This window comes from Gobius niger, assembly GCF_951799975.1.
Source record: "Gobius niger genome assembly, chromosome: 19".
NCBI classification, from domain to species: Eukaryota; Metazoa; Chordata; class Actinopteri; order Gobiiformes; family Gobiidae; genus Gobius; species Gobius niger.
Genome location: NC_136870.1, coordinates 22255853 through 22278836, shown reverse-complemented (window position 1 = coordinate 22278836; position 22984 = coordinate 22255853). Strand labels below are relative to the sequence as shown.

Here is a 22984-nt window from a genome sequence, read left to right as displayed (position 1 = left end):
TTTACTATTACCTCCAAATAAAAATCATGAAAAGACAAAATGTGTCTTCCGTGGAGAAAATTGTGAGTATGTGAGTAATTTTCTTCATGGGACAGTGCTTTGCTGCAGACAGATGCAGGAGCTGAGAGCACTTGTTGCTGTTTCCGTTCTTCTTTCTTTCCATTCTTGGTACGTCAGCAACTTTTTGTCTTAAGTTGTTCCTGCCAGAGTGGCCTTTCTTGAGCCTCTTGTCTGGATTAGCATAAACTTTTAGAGACTAAGGATTTCTCACACTGAACTTTTATTAGTTTCTTATTAATTGAAGTCCAAGCAGGATACACACATTGATTTGATTTTTATAGACAATATATCTGAGAAAATGACAAATATTTCAAAACAGAAGCAGGTATTTCATAGGCTATGCCATTTTTTTTGGTAATAATATAGTATTAAATGGCAAATGCAGAAAGAAGGCAAATACACAAGATGAAAACATTCATGTGGCAGTACAGTATCTGATTAATACAAATAAATGCATTAAAACATTTTCAAAATCTTAAGAAGTCTGCCATGACATCATGTATAACTTTCATACATGTCTTTTTGTCAAATGTGTTATTTTTGTAGCAGTCTTATAATGTGATGTTTTCTTTGCTTGCTATCACTTATGACCAACTGGAACAATAATCATTGGAACCCAGTTAGAGGGGAACTCATGGTCACAGGGTCCAAGAAGTGGATAGATCTTCTCAGTGAAGGCACAGCGAGTGAAAGATATGATGGATGTGGCCGTCTTCACGTCATAGAATGAGATCAGACCTTTGTCCTAGTCCACAAACACTCCAACTCTCTCCACTTTACCCCAGTACACTGGAACTTTACGATGGTTGTAAGTGTAAAATTTATTGATGCGGAAATACAGAGCCCAGATGCCATAAACGGGGCGTTTATTTCTGGGGGCAGACTCCGTGATCAGTCCGAGAACCCATTCTTCCTTTTGCCCCACGGACACCTCAAAGTAGAACCGTCCAGAGGAGAAACCTCTGTCTGCAATAACATACATGTAACTAAAGCATTTAGATTTGTTCATGGGGATCACTGTCCTATGATTAGTGTAGGTGACCTGTTTGAGATCGGCGGACAGGAGGAGCTGGGGGTTAGAAGTTTCAGGATCAAGCTTTAAGTCGACGGCGTGTCTCTGCACACGTCTCAGAGCGCACCATTTTTCATCATTAAACAAGCTCATTTCTCTCTCAAGTTTCTTCTGAAGCATTTGGAATTGAGGCGTGCAGCTCTTCAGTGTCTCCCTCATTCCCTCCAGCTCCTCATCTTTTCTGAGACTCAAATTGGACAGACTGTTCAGACTGACCAGGGACATGTTTGGATGTTTCTGAAGGAAAATGAGCGGATCTTCCGTCTGTTCCAGTTCTTGGAGTTTAGTTTGAGTCTCTATCAAACATGTGATTTCCTGCTCAGCTTGCTCAACCAGAGCGTCTGCCTCAGAGTCTGCCTGCTGCTGTTTCTGCTCCATCTTTTGGACCAGGTCTTTGTGGCTCTTCTGAACCTTCTTCAGGACGTCCTGGAGGACCTCCTCACTCTGTGCGATCACTCGTCTGGTCTCCTCCTGTCTCTGGGCTTTAATCTCTCTGATGGAGCAGACGCTCTGGACATTCTCAAGGATCAGGGAGGTGAGTTTAGCCTCATTTGGCTCCAGCTGAGCCCTCAGCTTCTCGTAGGCCTGTTCCAGAGGGAGAGTTTTGTGTTTGGAGTGGGCGCCCTCACAGCTCACACACAGCAGAGTGCCCTCTTCAGTGCAGTACGAGTGCAGCAGCTGCTGATGCTGAGGACACACTCTGTCCTGCAGACTGGTCACAGGAGGGATCAGTGTGTGTCTGCGCAGTCCTGGGACTCTGTGATGGGGCTCCAGGTGATCAGAGCAGAACGAGGAGAGACACTCTACACAGGACATCAGTGCGGCCTGTTGTGGAGCAGTGCACACGTCACACAGGACTGAGGTCTGGGGCTCCTGTCTCAGCTGAAGGCTGCTGAAGCTCTGGGACAGTCCTGAGATGAAGGTGTTGACTCTGAGCTGTGGTCTGTGGCTGAAGTTCTCCTTACAGACGGGGCAGAAGCACACAGGCACACTGCTGTCCCAGTAGGACGACAGGCAGGACATGCAGAAGTTGTGTCCACAGGGAGTAGACACAGGCTCCACAAACACCCCCAGACAGATGGGACAGAGGAGCTAGTCCTCAGACAGAAGAGGGACACTCAACGCCATCTCTGCAGAGAAACACAGACACTGCTCAACAGAATGAACATGTTAGAGTCTGGGCTAGTCTGAATATGACTTTATTATTTGTTAGTTTAGTCAAAATGCTTGAGCAAGAATGTCGAACTAAAAGCGTAAAATATGAAGACAAAGTGAGCTTTCCATGAAAAAAAAAAAGTTTGAGCTGCAACACAGTTAGCCTTTTGTCTGTGGTGTTGCTTCATGCCTCGTAGCATGACCCTTAACCTGGTTCTCGCTCTGTGCTTTTGCAAAGAAACCAGAAAAAAGACAGAACCAAATACAGCAAACAACAGCCAAATGCAAATCTCTGCAACAAAATACCTTATCAAACAGACTGATGTTGATGTTGCTTACTTTTATTCTTCGGTGGGAGACAAACTGAAATGTTCTACTTCTACTGCTACTGCAGTTTCGCTTCCATCATCATGAGTCATTTTCCTAAAGGGACAGTGCCTTTATTTTGTATTCTTTTTTCTCTCTTTCATGAGCAGTGGCTAGACAGGCATTTAAGTGAAATTCTGGCATTAAACATAATACACTATTTGAATAGATTGATTGATAAAAGTGAAAAGTGGTTGGTTAGAAATATTAATGAGGCAATAGCAGAAGTATTTCCAAATCATTTATTTACACATTTCCAGAAAAACAATCCTACAGCTTAATTACGCACATTTTTATGTATCGCCAACTCAATACATTTCTGCAGGTCCTCCAAGCATTGCTATCTCAAAGCGTTATGAATTCCCCCCAGAAATCATATTTAATTCATGTACAGTTTAATCAACAGCTAGGATGTGCAGAGAGCTAAAACACACCAGTGCATCCATGTTTTTAAGTCGTATGTTCTCAAACAAACAAATGATATTATATGCATTGCTTTATTTTTCATACGGTGGACAATGACTGTGAAATAAGTCTTATTTCATTCATGACCAACTGGAACAATAATCATTGGAACCCAGTTAGATAGTTTGTTGGATCGATTCTACTTATTTTCAAATCGGCCACTGCACTCATAATCTGGTCCTGACATGTCTCCACAGTCAGCTTTGAGTTATGCAAATCCATTTTTCCATTGGTCACTACTGGGTTTCCATCTTTCTTTTTTTGCCTCACCTTTTTTCTGTCACTTATTAACTCACCGGCACTTCTGTGTTATCTCCACTGGACTGCACCAACTTAAAGGCACACTGCGTAACATTTTGGACTATACTGCACCATCAACACAAAACATGCTCTCGATGACCAGCTCGACACAGAAAATGCTATTTTTGCCATGGACAATGAAAGAATGGATCTGGATGATGGCCTAACCTGTTTAACTCTCAATTCTGCTGACTTTAGTCGACGTCTCCATGGAAACGAGCTGGAGACGTACCCACTCCCGGTAAAGTTGTAGTCATGTTTTAGCAGAGGTGAGCCGCTCAGAGCAAAAGCACATGTTTGTTTGAGGTATTTTTCAATGGTGAAAATATCTATCATAAAACAAATGCTTGTATTTCAGTTTTGTTTTTTGGGTGAAATCTTACGCTGTGTGGCTTTAAACTAACTCGCTGGGGTGTTGAACGGTCATTTCAGCGTCCAGGGTCATCTCCTGCTACAGCACAAAAAATGCGAATGTTCTTTCTTCTTTCAACACCTCTGTCATTCGGCCTATTTGATCGATTTACAAGACAAAAAAATGTTTGTGTCACTTTATTTAGGCTATGTCTTAAACGGCAGCCCAGGCTCCAGCTGCAGCCCAGTTAACGCCTTTGGGCCTGTAATAGTACACCTGTGAGAGTCCATTAATAGATTTTTTTCCTGCCGGCCCAAATGTACTGCAGCCCACCAGGAAATGTCCCGACTCTCCTGATTACATGCCTTTGGACTGATGTTGATGTTAAATACTCACTTTTATTGTCCAGCGGGAGACAAACTGAAGCCAACGCTGCTTTGCTGCTTCCGTTTCACTTTCATCATCATCATCAGTCTTTTTCTTAAAGGGACAGTGCCTCAGAGGAGGAGGAGCTGTGATCCCATTGTTGTTGCTGTGGTTACCATTTTATTTTATTTTTTTTCTTCAGGTTAAGGGTGATTGCATTTATTTGTCTATTTAAGCGCGCTGGATCGAGCAGTGGCTAGAACGGCTTTTGAGAGAAATTCTGGTATTAAAACAGTAGTATTTTAATAGATTGATTATCAAAGTCAAAAGTGGTGGTCTTTAATGAGACAAAAGCAGAAATATTTCCAATCCAAATAACTTACTTACAATTTTGTAGATTTTTATAAAGCTTGATTTTCAGACCTATTTCCTTGTATATATATATATATATATATATATATATATATATATATATATATATTTTGTCACCAAGTATATTGTGAACTCTGATATTCGCAGAAAAATAAATCAGATGAACTGCTCTTTCAGCCGAATTCTTAGTACTTCAATCTAGTCAGCAATAAAATAAAACTCATTCAGAACCAGTATATTTGCATCCCTTTATTAAATGTGCACACTACAGTATATACAAATATGTACAATGTGAAGGTGTTGCCTCAAAAACCTTGCTGATCATTTTTTTGCTGCCTCATTAAAACATTACGTAACTAGTTAAACTAAATCAACCTCAATTTTTATTAACCTGCAAATCAACAAAAATATTTTCAAAATGTATCACAAGCTCAGTGGTTGTGATCTCCAGCCCTTATATAAAGACTCATGTTAAAACATTTTCTGTCTTCATTTGGGATCAACGATCATCATTGGGCCCAAGTTTGAAGGAAACTCATCATTACAGGGATTTAGGAAAGGGTACATCTTCTCTTCAGTTATATAATAATTAAATGTATAAATGTGTGTGGCTGTGTTCACATCGTAGAACGAGAGCAGACCTTTGTCACAGTCCACAAACACGCCGACTCTCTCCACTTTACCAATGTACACCGGGACGTCAGGGTTGCTGTGTGTGTAGAATTTATCGCCTCGGAAATAGAGAGCCCAGAGGCCACTGTCGGGCTCTTTAGGAATCACTTTGTTTCTGGGAACAGACTTCTCAACCAGCCCAAGAACCCATTCCTCCTTCTCTCCCACAAACACCTCAAAGTAGAAACGTCCATGGGAGAAACCTGTGTCTGCAATAACACCGAAGGTTTCAAGGAACCTCCTTCTGTTGTTCACCAGAGCCTTTTTGCCTCTTTTGTTGAACCAGACCTGTTTGAGATCATAGGACATAAGGAGATCGGGGTGAGCTGTGTCAGGGTTGAGCCTTAAGTTGACGGCATATCTTTGCAAAGATTTCAATAAAGATTGTTTTTCAGCAGAGAAACTGATTTTTCTGTCAAGTTTCTCAAGAAACTCTTTGATCAAAGATGTGCAACGCTCCAGACTCTTTCTCATTTCCTCCAGCCCCTCATTGTCTCTGAGGTTCAGAGTGGACAAACTGTTCAGACTGACCAGGGACAGGTTTGGATGTTTCTGAAGGAAAATCAGTGGATCTTCTGTTCGTTTCAGGTCTTGGAGTTCAGTTTGAGTCTGTATCAGATTTGCAATCTCCTGCTCAGTTTGCTCAACCAGAGCGTCTGCCTCAGAGTCTGCCTGCTGCTGCTTCTGCTCCATCTTTTGGACCAGGTCTTTGTGGCTCTTCTGAACCTTTTTCAGGACGTCCTGGAGGACCTCCTCACTCTGTGCGATCACTCGTCTGGTCTCCTCATATCTCTGGGCTTTAGTCTCTCTGATGGAGCTGACTCTCTGGACTTTCTTTTGGATCAGGGAGGTGATTTTTAGCTTCATTTGGCTCCAGCTGAGCCCTCAGCTTCTTGCAAGCCTGTTCCAGAGGGAGAGTTTTGTGTTTAGAGTGGGTACCCTCACAGCTCACACACAGCAGAGTGCCCTCTTCAGTGCAGTACGATTTCAGCAGCTGGTGATGCTGAGGACACACTCTGTCCTGCAGACTGGTGACAGGAGGGATCAGTGTGTGTCTGCGCAGTCCTGGGACTCTGCGGTGAGTCTCCAGGTGACTAGAACAGAACGAGGAGAGACACTCTACACAGGACTTTAGAGCATCCAGCTGTGGTGCAGTGCACACGTCACACAGGACTGAGGTCTGGGGCTCCTGTCTCAGCTGAAGGCTGCTGAAGCTCTGGGACAATCCTGAGATGAAGGTGTTGACTCTGAGCTGTGGTCTGTGGCTGAAGTTCTCCTTACAGACGGGGCAGAAGCACACAGGCACACTGCTGTCCCAGTAGGACGACAGGCAGGACATGCAGAAGTTGTGTCCACAGGGAGTAGACACAGGCTTCACAAACACCCCCATACAGATGGCACAGAGTAGCTGGTCCTCAGAAAAAATGCTGCTGCTCGACGCCATTTCTGCAACAGAACAATTTTAGAGTGCAAAGATCAATGTGTGGGGAACAGTCCTGCTCAATGTTTCAATCACTAAACAATCCCTGCTTAATTATATATTATTATATATGTCAGGTATTTCCTTGCACTTCACTGTAATTAGAGAGGTATGAACGCAATTTGACGGCCCTCCTTTTTCTCATCTTCCTGACGTCACTTTGACAACATGAACTTTAAGACTGGAAAAACAGGAAAGCACAGATTTAAGTAACAGAGTAATTTAATTAACTGACTGCATGATGTTTACATCGTTTGCAAGGAAGGACTGTAAATTTGCTGTTGCTAATGGATAAATGATTGTGATATATAATAAACACAAAAAAAGACAGGCCAATCATGTTTAATTCCGAAGAATGTTATGTTTAAGGGACTATACGGAGTTTAAAAATGTTACAATTTTGTATTTTCCTCCCCCTACATGTTCCTGCCATGTCCTAATGTGTAGAATGAGCTCAGACCTGTTCACCACAACTGCCTCTAAAATCCTGCACTGTCACTCAAAAAGGTGGGGCCAACTTGGATCTAGCCCCTTTAAGTTATGATAAAGTGTGGAATTGGGGGGTAGGATCAAATAAACTTCTTCCTACTCCCTTTCAAACATGTATTGTTTTAAGTGAATTTTATTTTCTATTTATGTAGGTTTCTTTTTTTTTTTAATCAGAGTTATGATTGTGTACATAACATGTTCAAAATAATAATAAAAAAAAGACCCATATAATTTACCAATACAATCTCATATACTTTACATACAGCAATCTACTGCTCACATGACCATATATTTGCAACATCTTCACACAAACTGTGTTCTTATTATCTATAATTCTTCAAATATAATGGAGCTCTAGAATAACTAACTTGAATTGATGAATTGATGTAATGTACTTCAATCAATTAAATCGTATAATTTTGGTTAAAAAAAAAAAAAAAAGCATTACTTACATTAAGAGTGAGTGAGTGTCAGGTGCCCAGAAGTGACTGAAGTGTCGTTGTAATGTATGAAACTTAAATACTTTCATTTTGGTCCTGGGTTAGGTTCTTAAAGAGACAGTAAGTGAGTAATAGCTTTGTAAAGCCTCATACAGATAGATCTTAGACTACATTAACATGTGATATATTTTCAAGTTAATTCCTTGTCTTGTAAGACAGGCACCATGGTGGTAATTGTGCAGCCAAACTTCCTTTATATTATGTTTGCAGACTCCTTTTTCAGTTGTAGCACTTGTCATTTTAGTTCTAGTCATTGTTGTAGGTGAAAAACCTTTCACAGACAATACATTGATCAATCAACATCAACATTGATAGATGTGATTTTAACAAATGCGCCATCCAAATACTCTTCGGCTGCTGTTTTTGCAAATGATATTAGTGACCATTGTGTCATTGCTACTTCAAGAAATGCAAAAATACCAAAAACCAAGGCACAAATAATTATAAAGCGAAATAGAAAACATTTTTCTGAACAAGCTTTTTGTCATGATCTATCTGAATTTGACTGGCATCAAATGAACCAAATGAATGATGTTGAAACTGCCTGGAGCTTCTTCCATCGTGGATTTACAAAAATTCTAAACAGACATGCGCCTATTCGACACTATAAAGTGAAAGGTCGTAATAATGGATGGTTCAGTTCTGATTTAAATGGACTGTTACATGAACGAAATTTAGCATGGGCAAAAGCCAGAAAATCAAATAATGCTACCGATTGGCTTTCTTTCAGGAAACTTCGAAACTCGTGTACAGTTGCTATAAGGAATGCTAAATCTGATCATTTTATTAAACAGACTACAGAAAACCTAAACAACCCTGCAAAATTGTGGAAAACAATCAAATCTTTATCTGAGAGTAAGTCAGGTGTTGAGCTACCACCCACTATAGTGAAAAACTCTTGTAATATCACTGATGCAGATGAGATGCTTTCGTGTTTTAATGATCATTTTGTTGCTTCTGGGTCATTCTTTGATCCCACAAAGGTCCCACTAAATTCTCACTCCTCATCTGTGAGTGACAAAACCTCATATCATAGTTTTTCTCTTTGTCCTTTCACAAGTTCGGAAGTATCAAAAGCCCTTAAGCTTCTAGATTCAACTAAATCCGCTGCTCCTGATGATCTTGAACCTTACTTTTTGAAACTTGCAGCAGAAATTATTGCTCCACCACTAGCAAATCTGTTTAATTAGTCCTTGTCCACAAACAATATTCCGCAAATTTGGAAATCGGCTTACGTTGTACCATTGTTGAAGGGAGGTGATCACTCTAATCTAAATAACTATTGTCCTATCTCGAAGCTCTCTGTCCTAGCCAAAGTTTTAGAATCTTTAGTCAGTGCCCAACTAAAAGAGTTCCTTACTGCATCTGATGTATTAAGTCCTTTGCAATCAGGATTTCGAAAGCAGCATAGCACTACAACAGCAGCGATGAATTTGGCTCCATCCATCTTCACAATTATTCTTACAATCTCCCCAGTCCCCGCTGAGGAAAAGCAGCCCCACAGCATGATCCCCCCCCCCCCCCATATTTGACACTGGGGATGGTGCACTCAGGACGATGAGCAGTGTCAGGTTTGCTCCATACAAAACGTTTTGCATTTGGGCCAAAAAGTTCAATTTTTGTCTCATCTGACCAAAGCTCCTTCTTCCACATGGAGCTGTGTCCTCCATATGACTTCTAGCAAACTTTAAACGGGATTTCTTATGGCCTCCTTTCAATAATGGCTTTCTTCTTCCACTCGTCCATGAAGGCCAGATTTGTGTAGATACGACTTATAGTTGTCCCATGTACAGATTCCCCCAGCTCAGCAGCAGGACTTCACAGCTCCTCCAGAGTTATCTTGGGGCACTTGGTTGCCTTTCTGACCAGTGTCCTCCTTGTTCAGTTTGTTAGTTTACGTGAACAGCCGTGTCTTAGTAAGTTTGTAGTGGTGCTTTACTCTTTCCATTTCCAAATGATGGATTGAACAATTGCTCCGGGAGATGTTTAAATCTTGGGAAATCTTTGTATAACTTAACGCTGCTTTAAACTTCTCCACAGCTTTATCCCTGACCTCTCTGGTGAGCTCCTTGACCTTCATGATGTTGTTCAGTGACCAACACACTCCAACCACAGCTCTGAGGGCCTAAAAGAACAGCTGAAATTATACTGAGAGTAGATAACACAGGTGACCTCTATTTAATGGTTAGGCCAAGGAGTGAACATTCTGGAGTCATTAGGAATGTTTTAAAGGCAATTTAATGCACTCAGAAAATGCTGTATGAATACTTATGCACGCCCCACTTTTCACTTTTCTATTTTTTGAAAAATAACGGAATCATGTATCATTTTGCCTTCACTTCACAGTTGTCTGTTACTTGTGTGTGAACGTTCAGTAAACAAATCAAAATAAAATCTTTATGTTTAGGGTTGTAAACATGACAAAATGTGCAAAAGTTCAAGGTGTATGAATACTTTCGAGAGGCACTGTATATAAATGATTTAGACAATGCTGTCAAAAATGCAAATTTGCACTTCTACGCAGATGATACGGTTTTATATACATCAGCACCTTCAGCTGATCTTGCAATAACACAATTGCAAATTGGTTTTAATCAATTACAGGATGCTTTTTATCATTTAAAATTAGTTTTAAATGCAGATAAGACAAAATACATGGTGTTCTCACACAGAAAATCATCTTCTAAGTCCGTGCCTCCCATCATTTCAAATGAGGGGGATCAAATCCAACTAGTAACTGAATATAAATATCTTGGAATTTCAATTGATGATTGTTTATCTTTTAAGCCCCATATTAAAAAACTGATACACCGATTAAAATTAAAACTCTGGTTCTACTTTCGTATTAAGTCTTGCTTATCATTTGAAGCCCGAAAGAAACTTGTGAATGCTACTTTTATGCCTGTTTTGGACTATTGTGACGTTATATTTGTGAATGCCTCCACTGATTCTTTGCGTGCTTTGGACACAGTGTATCATGGAGCTTTGCGCTTTATTACAAACATGAGGTCGTTGACTCATCACTGCATCCTTTGCGCCCGGTTGGGCTGGTCATCTTTGTCATTTCGTAGATTGAAACATTGGTATCTTTTGATTTATAAATGTATTGCTGGACTTGTCCCTCCGTATCTGCAGCAGCTCACTGAGCTGAGGAGCAACAGCAGCTATAGCCTCCGCTCTCAGGACCTTCTCTTGCTCTCTGTGCCCAGGGTGCAAACAGAACTGGGTAAAAAGGCCTTTTTGCTGCTCCACACTCAGCTACAGAAGGAGTTTCTGTTAAAAGAACTTGAATCACTTCATACTTTTAGATCACTATTGAAAAATCTAGAAACAAAGTCTTTTACATGTAGCTGTTTTATCTGAGTGTATTATCTTGATTTAAACTTTAAATTATGCAATGTTTATTTTGTGATAATGTGTGTAAAATTGTAACTTGTGTGTAAACCTGTTCCCCTGCATCTTGGCCAGGACACTCTTGAAAAAGAGATTTTTAATCTCAATGAGTTTTATCCTGGATAAATAAAGGACAAATAAAATTTAAAAATGTATTAATAAAAGTGTACATTTCCTTATTTTAGCAATTGAGTTTTATTAAGCACCTGTACAAACAAATATATTGATTACAGAGTGAACTAGTACTTTTAAAAAGCACCTTATACTTTTTGTATTTTACACCAAGCATTATTTGAGATTTTTACTTGCATAAGGTTTTAATATTTTTGCTCCATCTATTTACTCTTATAACTGAATGGCTTTTAAACATACATGTTAAATGTATGGCTTTGAATCTTGACATTTTAGGAGCATTATTAATAATCACGTACCCATTGTTTAGCCATGTTACTTTGGTGTTAGTTTGGGAATAACTGCTGTAAAGGTAGATCAAATGCTATACAATGCATACTTATTTTACTCACTGCCAACAAAATACACACAATTAGAAAAGTACATAAGTTTTCTTATCGTTTGTCCTTCACGGTTTTGTGGCTGCACCGCAATTTGTCTATCATTTCTTTATGACTCTACTTGACTTTGCAATGACCATTGAAAGTGAAACAATTAGTTATTTATTCCCAAGGCAGATTTCAATAAAAACAGTATATTACAGATCCAAAACAATTTGCAATTTGACAAACAATGGGAAAAGTCTGTGGTCAAAGACACAGACAAACACAAGGCAATAAGTGGAAATCAGCAATGGACAAGAAAAATCAGAATGAATATGACTCAGGAATTGGCACATTTTTAATCAAGCAACTACAACATGAAATGAAAAATAAATATACAGTATAACTCAATCTAAAGTGTGGCTTTACATGCAAAAAAAAAAAAATCCAGCTGTTTTTCAGTTTATTGGAATCGATAATTCACTAATGCTCGGCCCTTTCCCAAAGCTTTAATGTTCATTAAGGTTTGACGGGGACGAGCATCAATGGCCCGAGGTTTCCGTCAAATTCATTGTTGCACGGGTTGAAATATGGATACACCTTTTCACCAAACCCGCAGTTTTCAAACGTGTAAATCTGTTTGGCAGCGTTGACGTCGTAAAATGCCACCTGCCCTCCCTCGTAGTCCACAAAAATCCCCACCCTCTCCATTTTCCCCTGGTAGATTTGCACATTGGGCTGGCAGAACGTCTCAAAGTAGTCCATCCGAAAGCACACGGCGTAGACTCCACACCCGGGCGCGTGCGGGATCTTGCCTTTTCTCTGCAGCGACGCCTTCGCCACTCCCACGATCCACTCCGTCTTGGGCCCGACGCAGACCTCGAAATAGAACTTGCCGGACTGGATTCCCTTCCCCCCTAGGACGGCTAAGTGTTTTGTAAACCTCGCCGGGTTGCTTACGGGATTGGGCTTGGCGCTGGCGTCGGGGTTGAATCGGACTTGCCTCAAATCCTTGGACAGGATGAGGCGGTGATGGGCCGTTTTGGGATCCAGGGTGACGTTGATCGCGAACTGCTGGACGTATTTCAAAGCGGTGATTTCGGAAAGGGAAAGGGCGGCCATTTTGTCTAGATAAACTTGTAGCTGGGATAGAGAGCTACGCAAAGACTTCCTTAGCTCATGCATTTCCAATTCAGAGTCCAGGCTGATTTCTACAGGCTTAGAGTGGAGCGCCTTTTGGTAGCTTTGCAAAAGAACTTGTGCCTCTTTCAGCTTTAGCCCCTTTAGCTGCGTTTGTGTCGCTGCAAGATCCGCAAGCTCATTTTCTATCTGCTCGACAGCCTTCGCCGCTTCCGAATCCACATCTTTTTGCTTCGCCTCCATTCTTCTGACCAGCGAAACCAAGTCATTTACAGTTTTGGCCAAGTGCCTGGTCTCTTCCCGTCTCTGGGCTATGGCCTGTCTGATGGAGGAGGCCTTTTCGACCCTCTCTTGGATCATGGAGGTGATTTGAGCATCGGTGCCCCCCAGCTCCGCTCTCAGCTCCCGGGTTTGAGTCTCTTCCACGCTCAGCGGCTGGTTCATGAAGCTCTGGGACAGTCCTGAGGGAAAGGGAAGACAAGATTAGGCAATTATGTCAATATAGTTCAAATATAGGTCTGCTGCTGAAGCTTATATACAGTTATGAGTACCATCACAGGCTCTGCTTTACTGCATCCCTCCACATGGACCTTTCAAATGCACTCTTTTAAGCCTTTGATGTTAGTTGATGGCTTATTCCTTGCTAATTATCTTTTTTCCCACAATTTCCAAATATGAATCCCTATCTCTTGCTGTCCCTATCCCAATCTCTCACATGATCTGAAGCTGGCAAAACACATCACATCGTTATTGGCAGGCGGAGTAACCATCCAGAGAAATGCATGGTCTTTCCAACACGATACTGGAAACAACGGGTGTGCAATGTGTGTGGCTGCTGTCCTGTGGGTGCCCGGGTGGAGGTGTGGTGTCTCTGCCGCGCCTCCTCTGGGTGCCTGGTGGCGGTGCCCGTGGCTGTGGCTGATGTGCTGCTCCCGGTGGCAGACGGCTCCTCTGACGTTCCCTTACCTGGTTCATCTGTGCCCAGACTCGGCCCTACGTCCATTATCTTATCGTGTTTCGGTGTGTGTGCGTGTGCGTGTGTGTGTGTGGCTTTTTGCTTCTATTTGGGTGGTTGGGTGGGCATTGTTTTTAATCTGTACTCTGCATTACAACTTTGTATGTAAACCATTTTCACATGGTATGTTCCATTTAAAGACATTCGTTTTTCAGCAAATTCTGTCAAAGTAAATTATAAAAAATAAAAATTCAGGATTTAAACATGGCTTCAATCGAACTAAATTAGGAACATTTTAAGTAACTTGTTTTAGTTAGTAAAAATTGTGTTGAATGTAGTCAGATTGTGATTTTGTGATATATTGTGGCTTCTTGTTATACAGATTTTGCACCACCTAATATTGCGATATGATATATTCTTCAGCCTTAAAGGAACAGGCCACCGTTTTTACATACTGAGATATGTTCTTGCCTGAGCTTAGACGAGTTGATGCGTAACTGTCTGGTCTTTGTGCGTGCCCTCAAAACGAACAAAACGACCAAAGATCTTGTGAGCATTTGTCCTCCCCCAATGTATTCCTATGGCTCCAAACGGGGGTGAAGTTGGAAGCTACCACGCTCTTCCACAGGCACGCACAAAGACCAGACAGGTACGTGTCAACTTGTCTAAGCTCAGGTAAGAACATATCTCAGGATGGAAAAACTGTGGCCTGTTCCTTTAAGCTTACCCTGTTGCAAAAGCAAAAATTGTACTGAAGATTGAGAAACAACGTGATCATATGCCAAATCAGCAGGCGACAGAGTGATACGGGATTTGAGAGTCTTATACATTTGAGTGACCTGCTACAAATTTGCCTCTGTGATTGGAGCGATAAGAATTTCGGGTGAAATGATTGAGTCTCAGATTCTCCTGCTTTTGAATCCGAAAGCTGGAGTGTCTGGCTGATCAGGCCACACTGGAAGGTCTGTGGGCGCAGACGTGTGCAGTCGCGCTTCTGTCAGTGTACCCCATGGGCAGCTGTGACTACACACTTACCACTATCGAGTGTAGAGAGAACAGAGAATTGTCCCTGGTGATGCTTTGGGTGTATTGGCTTTACAAAAAAACACTACTGCTTTACTTCACACAACTTGATTTTCCCCACCTGAGATGAAGGTGTTGACTCTGAGCTGTGGTCTGATGCTGAAGCTCTCTTTACAGACGGGGCACTGGCACACAGGGCTGCTGTCCCAGTAGGACGACAGGCAGGACATGCAGTAGTTGTGTCCGCAGGGAGTAGACACAGGCTTCACAAACACCCCCAGACAGATGGGGCACAGGAGCTGGTCCTCGGACAGAAGAGGAACGGCAGACGCCATCTCTGCAAGTGACAAAACAAAATCAGTTCATTGACTAAAACTAACTTAAATAAAACATAGTTAAGGAACGCTTGAAATTCAGATATTTTGGTGTACAAAAAATAGGTTTGCCCATGAAAGAGGAAACATAAAACCGTCTTTCACACCGCAATAAAACAATAATAACACAGGTTTATCGTTTGACAGCCCTAGTTCAGCAGGTCAACTTCGCAATCAACAACAAGAGAGTGATTAACCAACTGTAAAGTGCAGGTTGGAAATATACAACACGCTAAAATGAATATTAGCGTGGAAAATTTCGTTTAAATGGACTCTGGACAAAACAAGATTAAGTATAAAGGCCAAACAAACAAGCACACGCCCAAAAAGCAACTTCCTTCTACCCAAACAAAATCTATTGCACACAAACGCAGCTACTGACAGAAACTACTAAGTCTAATCTAATACGTAGCAACATGAACACACACTTTGCCCGTTCCAAATCGATCCCAAGTCTTCAAACTAAATCAGGTCATTCGCTCTCACCTGTCGCTGGAGGACTGTGACGGCAGCTGTTGTTGTTTGAGCAACTTCATTCCAACTCACTTTTCCTGTTTCGACTTAAAGGGGCAGACGCACACAGTCTCTTTTACTGCTGTTACATAATACGGCCCTGTTCTGCAACATAAGAGGCCTATATTGTACAAAGTCGACTTGTCTTAGCAGGTAAAAACTCATGCATGGAATGGTGTTTTGTGATGCACATAGTGGAGATTTTTAGAATACTGTGGACTGGACTGGATTGTTTAAAGGGATGTTTTCAGGATTTTTGACATAAGGCCTCATTTCCTAGTTATCCAGAGGGTTGTTGATTTCTGGAGATAAGTTTATCTTTTTAATTCATGCAGTCCTTATATTTGAAGAGTTTAGTAGTGTGAGGCTAGTGCTAGGCTAGTGCATGTCTATGGTAACTAGTAGCCTGCATTAAAAACCTCTTCAAAATCATGGGGTCGTCCTCCAAACGTTGCCATATCTGATTTGTAGAAAGCTCCTTTGTGAATTCCACATGTAGTAATGCCAAACTACTGTAGATCCGGTAACCTAGCAGATCACTCCGCTGCTGCGTAGTTTACAACCAGGAAGCTGATGCTGCTCAAATATAAGTTCTTTTCTTTTTAATGCAAAACGGTTATATTTCAAAAATTATTCAGTCAACACAGACATTTATATGGGTAGTCTGGTGTTATAAGTGATTTGCCTCAGGTGTACTGTGCTTGGGTCAGACTGTTTTCAATGCAGGCTACTAGTTACCATAGACATGCACTAGCCTAGCACCACTTAACTCTTCAAATATAAGGACTGCATTAATAAATACACATATATATCTCCAGAAATCAACAACACTCTGGCTAACAAGGAAATGAGGCCCTATGTCAAAAATCCTGAAATATCCCTTTAAGGTGAGGACACTTTCTATCCTCAAAAGTGTATTCTAGCTCCCGTACTGGCAAATACAAGCAATAGTGGCCAATTTAAACCTCAGAGGAATCCTTCACAAACCTGCATATTTAGTTCGTCTCTCTCTTACCCTCTCGAAACACCTGCCTACACTCCCATTATACATCACACCGAGGATTTTAGACATTTCAGACTACAGACAAACCACGAAGAGTGCATTGCTGTTGCTGCTGCTGTGAACATCGCATTGCAGCCTGAACGTTGTGAAGGAATCGGGATGTTCGAGAGGTTGTGCAGGAGTCGGACGATGCCCACAGTTTATATTCAGCTTCTTTCTTCCGTCAATGTTTGAAAATGTGAGAATCGGGCCTTTCCTGTTACTCCTGCCCTGGTTTCTCCCTTCAGTCCTCTTGTCAGCGCTCTCTCTCTCTCTCCACCCTTTCTCCTTTCAAGCCGATTTAAACCTCTCTGAGATGAGCCAGAGGAAGCGCATTAGGCCGGTCCCGAGAGATCTGCCCCTGTAAAGCCTCTAACTTCACTTAAATACTGACACGGGGGATCATGTGGGCTAAAAAAGGCCAGTTCAGCTCACATTTTTGCCCGTGAAATTCCAATTTGAACAGATACTACTTCAATATTTCACTGGCATCTCACAAACTAGAGTATGAAGTGACTGCAACCTTCTTTTGGCCTGATGAATAACCTGATATCAATCTCTCCTGAACTTCAGCTTATATTTGAGCAGAGATAATTAGCACTATTCGGTTGAAATTGCGGTTTGAGTGATTGCAATTAGCATCTTTCCTGAAGAGAACATTCCTGCATATCTTGTCTCCATTGAGTCTCATTATGTGTTAAACCCGATAAAAAACCTGCTGTTAAGACACTTCTATACAAGCTGTGACTGAAATGTACACAGTTCTTTAGTTCGTTTAGCATATTTTACGGTACTACGTTGCTCCCTGGAGTTTTATTTTGCTTCGTTCATGCCGGTTTGAGTGATCCTGATTACACTGGTTGTTCCTTCTACAACAGAAAGCTTATTTCCTGGATTTTTTAGGGAAACGTTTTTGACCACGCCCACAACAGTTTAGTCAAGTTATTGCCATAAAGTTGCAGACTTGTATTTAATCTCTTGACCCCTACTTTGACCAAGTGCGTTTTCTCCAGTTCAGTTTTACCCAAATCGAAAAGCTTGTGACATGTGACAAAAATGCAACAAAGACGCAACAAAAATGTGACAAAAATGTGACAAAAATGTGACAAAAAAGTGGCAAAAATGCAACAAAAATGTCACAAAAATGTGGCAAAAATGCAACAAAAATGTCACAAAAATGCAACAAAAAAGTGACAAAAATGCAACAAAAATGTGGCAAAAATGCAACAAAAAAGTGACAAAAATTTTGCAAAAAAGTGGCAAAAATGCAACAAAAAAGTGGCAAAAATGCAACAAAAATGTCACAAAAATGCAACAAAAAAGTGACAAAAATACAACAAAAAAGTGACAAAATGTTTAAAAAAAAGTGGCAAAAATGCAACAAAAAAGTGACAAAAACGTTGATAAAGTGGCAAAAATGTGACAAAGACGCAGCAACAAAAAAGTAACAAAAAGCAATTAAAAGAAAAGTACTCAAAAGTGGCAACAACGCAAAGAAAAAAGATCTATTTATATCAGTTTTGTAGGCCTTAGCTTTCAAAAGAGGCTTCAATCTGTCCTATAGGCTGTAAGCTCCAATCAAAAAGCTTTTAAATTTGGGTAAAGCCGAACTGGAGAAAATGTGCTCGGTTAGGGCGGGGGGTAAGAAGTTAAACAATTTATTTGGATATTTGACAGTGTCATTTTCTAGTTCTAGTTTTCCAGTTCTCCAGTTCTGCAGTTCTCCACTCAAACTGCATTTATTATGGCAAGATACATTTGGCTAAAGATTAACTATGGTAAAAACACGATTTCAGTCGCCATGGCAAATACCCTTTGTCAAGTAGTGTTTTATTTTTATAATGCTTACACCCGAGTTTGATGAGATAATCTTTGACCTTTCAAAACCAAGAGAGCAGCGATGATGTTTTCATGCCTTTTGCTGATTGTAATAAGCCCTTCACTTTATTCAGCCACGCAGTTTTAATGTCATCTCTTTTTCCACTTAGTGTCACGTAAATAAAGGCCTACTTGATGTGTTCGCTCATGAATTTACTTGCAGCGTACTCCTGTGTGCTTTTGGATGTTTCACTTTGCTATGACCACAAAAGCACTTGGAACACAATGCGCTCGCAATTTCCACTTCACAGCTGAAAAGGATCAGCTTTACCAGAGCGCATGAAGGCAGCGTAATCCTCCCAGCTGCCACAAAAGAAACGAGATGCTACGATGCTTCAAGTTTCTCTTCTGTATTGATATTTTATATGTGTTGTTATTAAGTGTGATAAGTTCAGGGCGTTTTAATTCCTAAGCTTTGACTTTTCGGTCTAATCCATTCCTAAATAAATCCTCTGTTTTGCTCTGCAGTGCCCCTGTCGTGTTCCGAGGGCTTCACGGAGCTGGGGTACTACAACGGCACAGTGTCGCAGACGGACTCCGGCGCCCCCTGCCTGAAGTGGACGGAGTTTCCTGATTATGTGATGCAGTATCCGGGACGGGGCCTCGGGGACCACAGCTTCTGCCGTAACCCCGACCGAGAGTCCAACCCCTGGTGCTTCTTCAGGCAGAACTCCGGGGCCATCGGCTGGGCCTACTGCGACTGCCACCAGGGTAGGACAAAACACCTGGAATATTTTATCCCCAGAACAAGAAAAGATCCTAGATTTCCTGTCTGCCGCCATATTAGTTCTCCTTTTGTTTTCACCCAGAGGGGGCAGGGACTCAGCTAAAGTGCCCGGTGCTGGCCCTTCTGGGGCCCTAAGCAAAAAACCACACGGGGGCCCTGCAGTTAGCATCCCATGGCTAGTCGACGAAGAGCGACTCCATTTACGGTCAAAAACAGTTCCACTGTGCAGTAGTGCAGGGCAGAAGGGGAACATAATGACCTCAATTCAGGCCCCGTCCCTCTGTGTGAGAACCACTAATCACCAAACCACTGTCAGACTGGAGTTTAGGACTTCTACTAGCCTATTTCCCCCACTTTTTTAAATGGTAAATGGTAAATGGTCTCAACTTATATAGCGCTTTTCCACCTACATTACGCACTAAAAGCGCTTTACAGCAAGGATCCACACACCCATTCATACTCTCATTCACACCCACCAATGTGGGTGAAGTGTCTTGCCCAAGGACACAACGACAGTGTGCACTTTCAGGAGGTGGGGTTCGAACCCCCGACCTTCCGATCATGAGACGACCCGCTCTACCACTGTCGCCCTAATGGTTAATGGCAAATGATCCCATTTTCTCATCTCTGGTCCTGGTTATTTCTGTCTGACCACTGAGAATTAGCCTGTGAGTAGCCCAACTCGTTTTAGACTGTGCACATTCAGAGAACCAGAGTTATTGTAAGTAACTGTGCTCATGAGAACCGTGTAGACAAAACGGCCACGTAGAACGGCTTTTTACTCTCGTCTATTCACCAAACTACTGTCATGATTCTCCGCTAGAGACAATAAGAAGAGAGTTTAAATGGGACAGGGGGTGACATGCATGAGGCGACAGCACCAGAGAGACAGACAGCCGAGCGGGGACGTGAAGGGGCACTCGCACTTTGGAAGTGACAGGGGAAAGGCGGTAGGTCTCTCCTAGGCGGAGAGTGAGTGAGCACTGTCAGAGAGGCACCATAGTTTGCGCATTGAAAAAAACGGCTCTGCTCCTATCTATAAAGAAACACCTTGTGCCCTGCGGGACACCAAGTCTGGTATAAATGTGCATATAGTCCAGTTAAACATGTTCTTCCTGTGTTTTCTTTAGGAGCAGTTCGATTGGTGGGCGGCACCTCTCACAGCGGCCGGGTGGAGGTTTACCTGAACGGCCAGTGGGGGGCGGTGTGTGACTCGCACTGGACGCACAGAGACGCCAGTGTGGTCTGCAGGCAGCTGGGACTGGGGTAAGGACCAAAGAGGCCGAAACGGGGGAACGGCTGGTCACATGGAGGTGTTTCCTCACCGCACTTTTGAGTAGTGTTGTTTGCTTCTTCTTCTGCTCCAGAAGTAGGACTGTGCAATTAGTCAAAATTCAATTACGATTTCCATTATTACACTAAAGTTAACGACTGCAAAAAATAGCATAATAGAGAAAAAACGATTATTAAGGATGCTCTCCAGCTTGTACATCCAAAGCTGGAAAGTCCCTCTTGTGCAGTTTGTTTGTGTGAGCGCGTCAGAAAAAGCAAATCATCTTTATAAGTAGCTCTTGTGATAACGCCAGTGATAAGTGCTTACCTTTTTCTGAAAGGAGAAGAGCCCAACAAAAGCATCATAACTTTTGAAACCTCTTATATCCTTTGCCCTGGTGCTCTCACGAAGCAAAGCAAACTCGCTTTATTTCATACCACTGGGATTATTTTACCTTCACATTTCACCTGCTAATGGCTGATGCTTTGGCCTGACATAAAAAACAAACGCTGTGTGATGATGTCATCAGGCCGCTCAGTTTACTTGCGCAGGTGTGAGGGCTGACCAGCAGGGGGCAGGTGTGAAACAAGAGACCTCTCAAGGCATACTTGATATAATTTGTACTTTTGTGCCTTTTCAGAAAACAGAATATATTCAGCATAGTCTCATGATTAATAAATAAATCAAATAAAGATGATTTCAATTATGACAAAACTAATCATGATTATCATTTTTACTACAATCGAGCAGCCCTATGTAGAAGTGGAACAATCTGTATTTCCTGGATTTTTTTGAGTAATAGAAATATCTGGATTCCCATTTTTAAAGCCCATGAATCATTACTGAACCTGCTCTGAGCAGCTATGGACATAAACTGTGTTTATTGTGGAGTCATTGATTTGTTAATGTGCCATTGATTAAAAGTGGAAGCTCTTATATTGTTTTTTGCATGTTCAGTTCCCCCTACCTCCAACAGAGGGCGCTCCAAGTGAACTGTGAGACGTAAAACATCACAGCCCTTGGTGATAAAGTTGCCATGACACAGACATTAATTCAAGTTATTAAAATGCAAAGTCTGGATCCTAAAGTGTCATAAAAGTGGGCTTATAAACCACAATAACCCCTAATGTGTCCGCCTTAACGTCCCTTTTCCTGTTTGCAGCGACATCGGGACGGCCCTGCAGCGCTCGGACTCCGGCTCCTCGGAGTCCGGCTCGGGCCTGTTTCACTTCGAGCGCCTGGGTTGCCGAGGGGACGAGGACAGCGTGAGCACCTGTCGCAGCCGGACCTTCGTCACCGGAGACTGTAGCCACGGCAACGAGGCGGCCGTGCTCTGCGCGCCTCCCGAAGGTCAGTGTGGGACGTCCGGGGTTGGGATTATGAAAGTTTATCTCGATTTAGTGTAACAAACAGCATTTTTGCTTGTTTATTTACTTACAATTTTATTAGATGATTTCAGGGTTTCTGCCGGGCATTAAAAACATTAAGTTACATTCAAACTGGCATTAAATCTAAATAGTTATGTATAAGTTCATCGAAAATACCAAAATGATGGTCTAAAACATTATCAGTTGCAGTTTTGGCATTAGTATTTGGGCAATAAAAATCGTATTAAAAAGCAATACATTTGGCTTGCTTCTGCTTGTATAAACTCTAGAATTATTTGTGCTTGTTATAGTACTCATAATGACTTTGTACAAGCTTCTCTCATATTTATTCACTCCTTATGTGGTATTAAGTTACCATTAAAGCTCACCCCCAACCTGGGGCAGACATGAGCTTTCCTCCAGCACCCTCGACAATGTTGTTTTGTATAGGGATAAATAACTTTGAACTGTTATACAATGTTAAGTACCAGTGCTAAAGCATTGAAATATACAGTATTTCTAACCACATTTCCACACCAAGCACCACCTAATTAAATATTTGACCTTTCAAGTGTTGCAGAGGCCAGATGAAGATCAAATCTGGACTAAACCGTGTTTTAAAAAGGTCTGAAATAGACTTAGGCCGCTTCCGAACCCAGTAAATTGGTAAGAGGTCTTACACCAAACCGGATGTGTGTCAGCGTCCGCCATGACAAGAAGCGTCCGAATTGGGCTGTCAGTTAGGAAGGAGTTAGGAAAAGGAGCCTCAATGCTAACTATCATAGCCACTTTAGCATAGGGACCTCAGTAAATGGCTTAAATGAAGACAGTTTGTGCTTTTGCTTTCATTTAGTAGAAACTTTAACTTAATTTGCTACTGTAGCTTTATGAAACAGCTGTTGAGAGGGAAATGTGAAGGATCATCTGGAATTCTCTTTTTTTTTCTCCTTAAATGTCTTTATTTGGACACTTTGTTGTTGCATATGCAATACAGCAGGTGGCGACATGCGCTTTTGTTTGCTGCAGTCTGCCAATAACCTTAAAGAAGAACAGCAGCTGTTGGTGATGTCACTGCCCCTTCCCTTGGGTAAGGACGGTCAAATTGGGCAAATGCTTCTGAAGCAAAAGTTCACTAACTGCATAGAGAGCTTTAACA

At 41.8% G+C, this 22984-nt stretch overlaps 4 protein-coding genes across 4 annotated transcripts in view; 1 reads left to right on the top strand and 3 right to left on the bottom strand.

Annotated features, from left to right (window-relative positions):
• Positions 1-15518, bottom strand: part of LOC306978571 (E3 ubiquitin-protein ligase TRIM21-like) — a 40777-nt gene extending 25259 nt beyond the window's left edge. The window contains exon 1 of the mRNA XM_079577206.1: positions 15457-15518. The gene's annotated coding sequence lies outside the window, so the exon portion shown is untranslated. The remainder of the gene's footprint in view (positions 1-15456) is intronic.
• Positions 1-22984, top strand: part of LOC306978534 (neurotrypsin-like) — a 79451-nt gene that overhangs the window by 40512 nt on the left and 15955 nt on the right. Inside the window, exons 3-5 of the mRNA XM_079577131.1 lie at positions 18930-19172; positions 20319-20454; positions 21624-21811. Coding sequence (XP_079433257.1) covers positions 18930-19172; positions 20319-20454; positions 21624-21811 — 567 coding nt within the window. The remainder of the gene's footprint in view (positions 1-18929; positions 19173-20318; positions 20455-21623; positions 21812-22984) is intronic.
• On the bottom strand, positions 644-2655 carry LOC306978580 (E3 ubiquitin-protein ligase TRIM39-like). The gene is made up of 2 exons (XM_079577216.1): positions 2594-2655; positions 644-2262 (listed from the first exon to the last, which is right to left on the bottom strand). Exon 2 carries the CDS (start codon positions 2153-2155, stop codon positions 806-808), a length of 1350 nt encoding a protein of 449 aa, XP_079433342.1. The 5' UTR covers positions 2156-2262; positions 2594-2655; the 3' UTR covers positions 644-805.
• Positions 12056-15009, bottom strand: LOC306978259 (putative E3 ubiquitin-protein ligase TRIML1; the record flags this gene model as incomplete). The annotated part of the gene is made up of 2 exons (XM_079576782.1): positions 14776-15009; positions 12056-13137 (listed from the first exon to the last, which is right to left on the bottom strand). Exons 1-2 carry the CDS (start codon positions 14987-14989, stop codon positions 12056-12058), a joined length of 1296 nt encoding a protein of 431 aa, XP_079432908.1. The 5' UTR covers positions 14990-15009.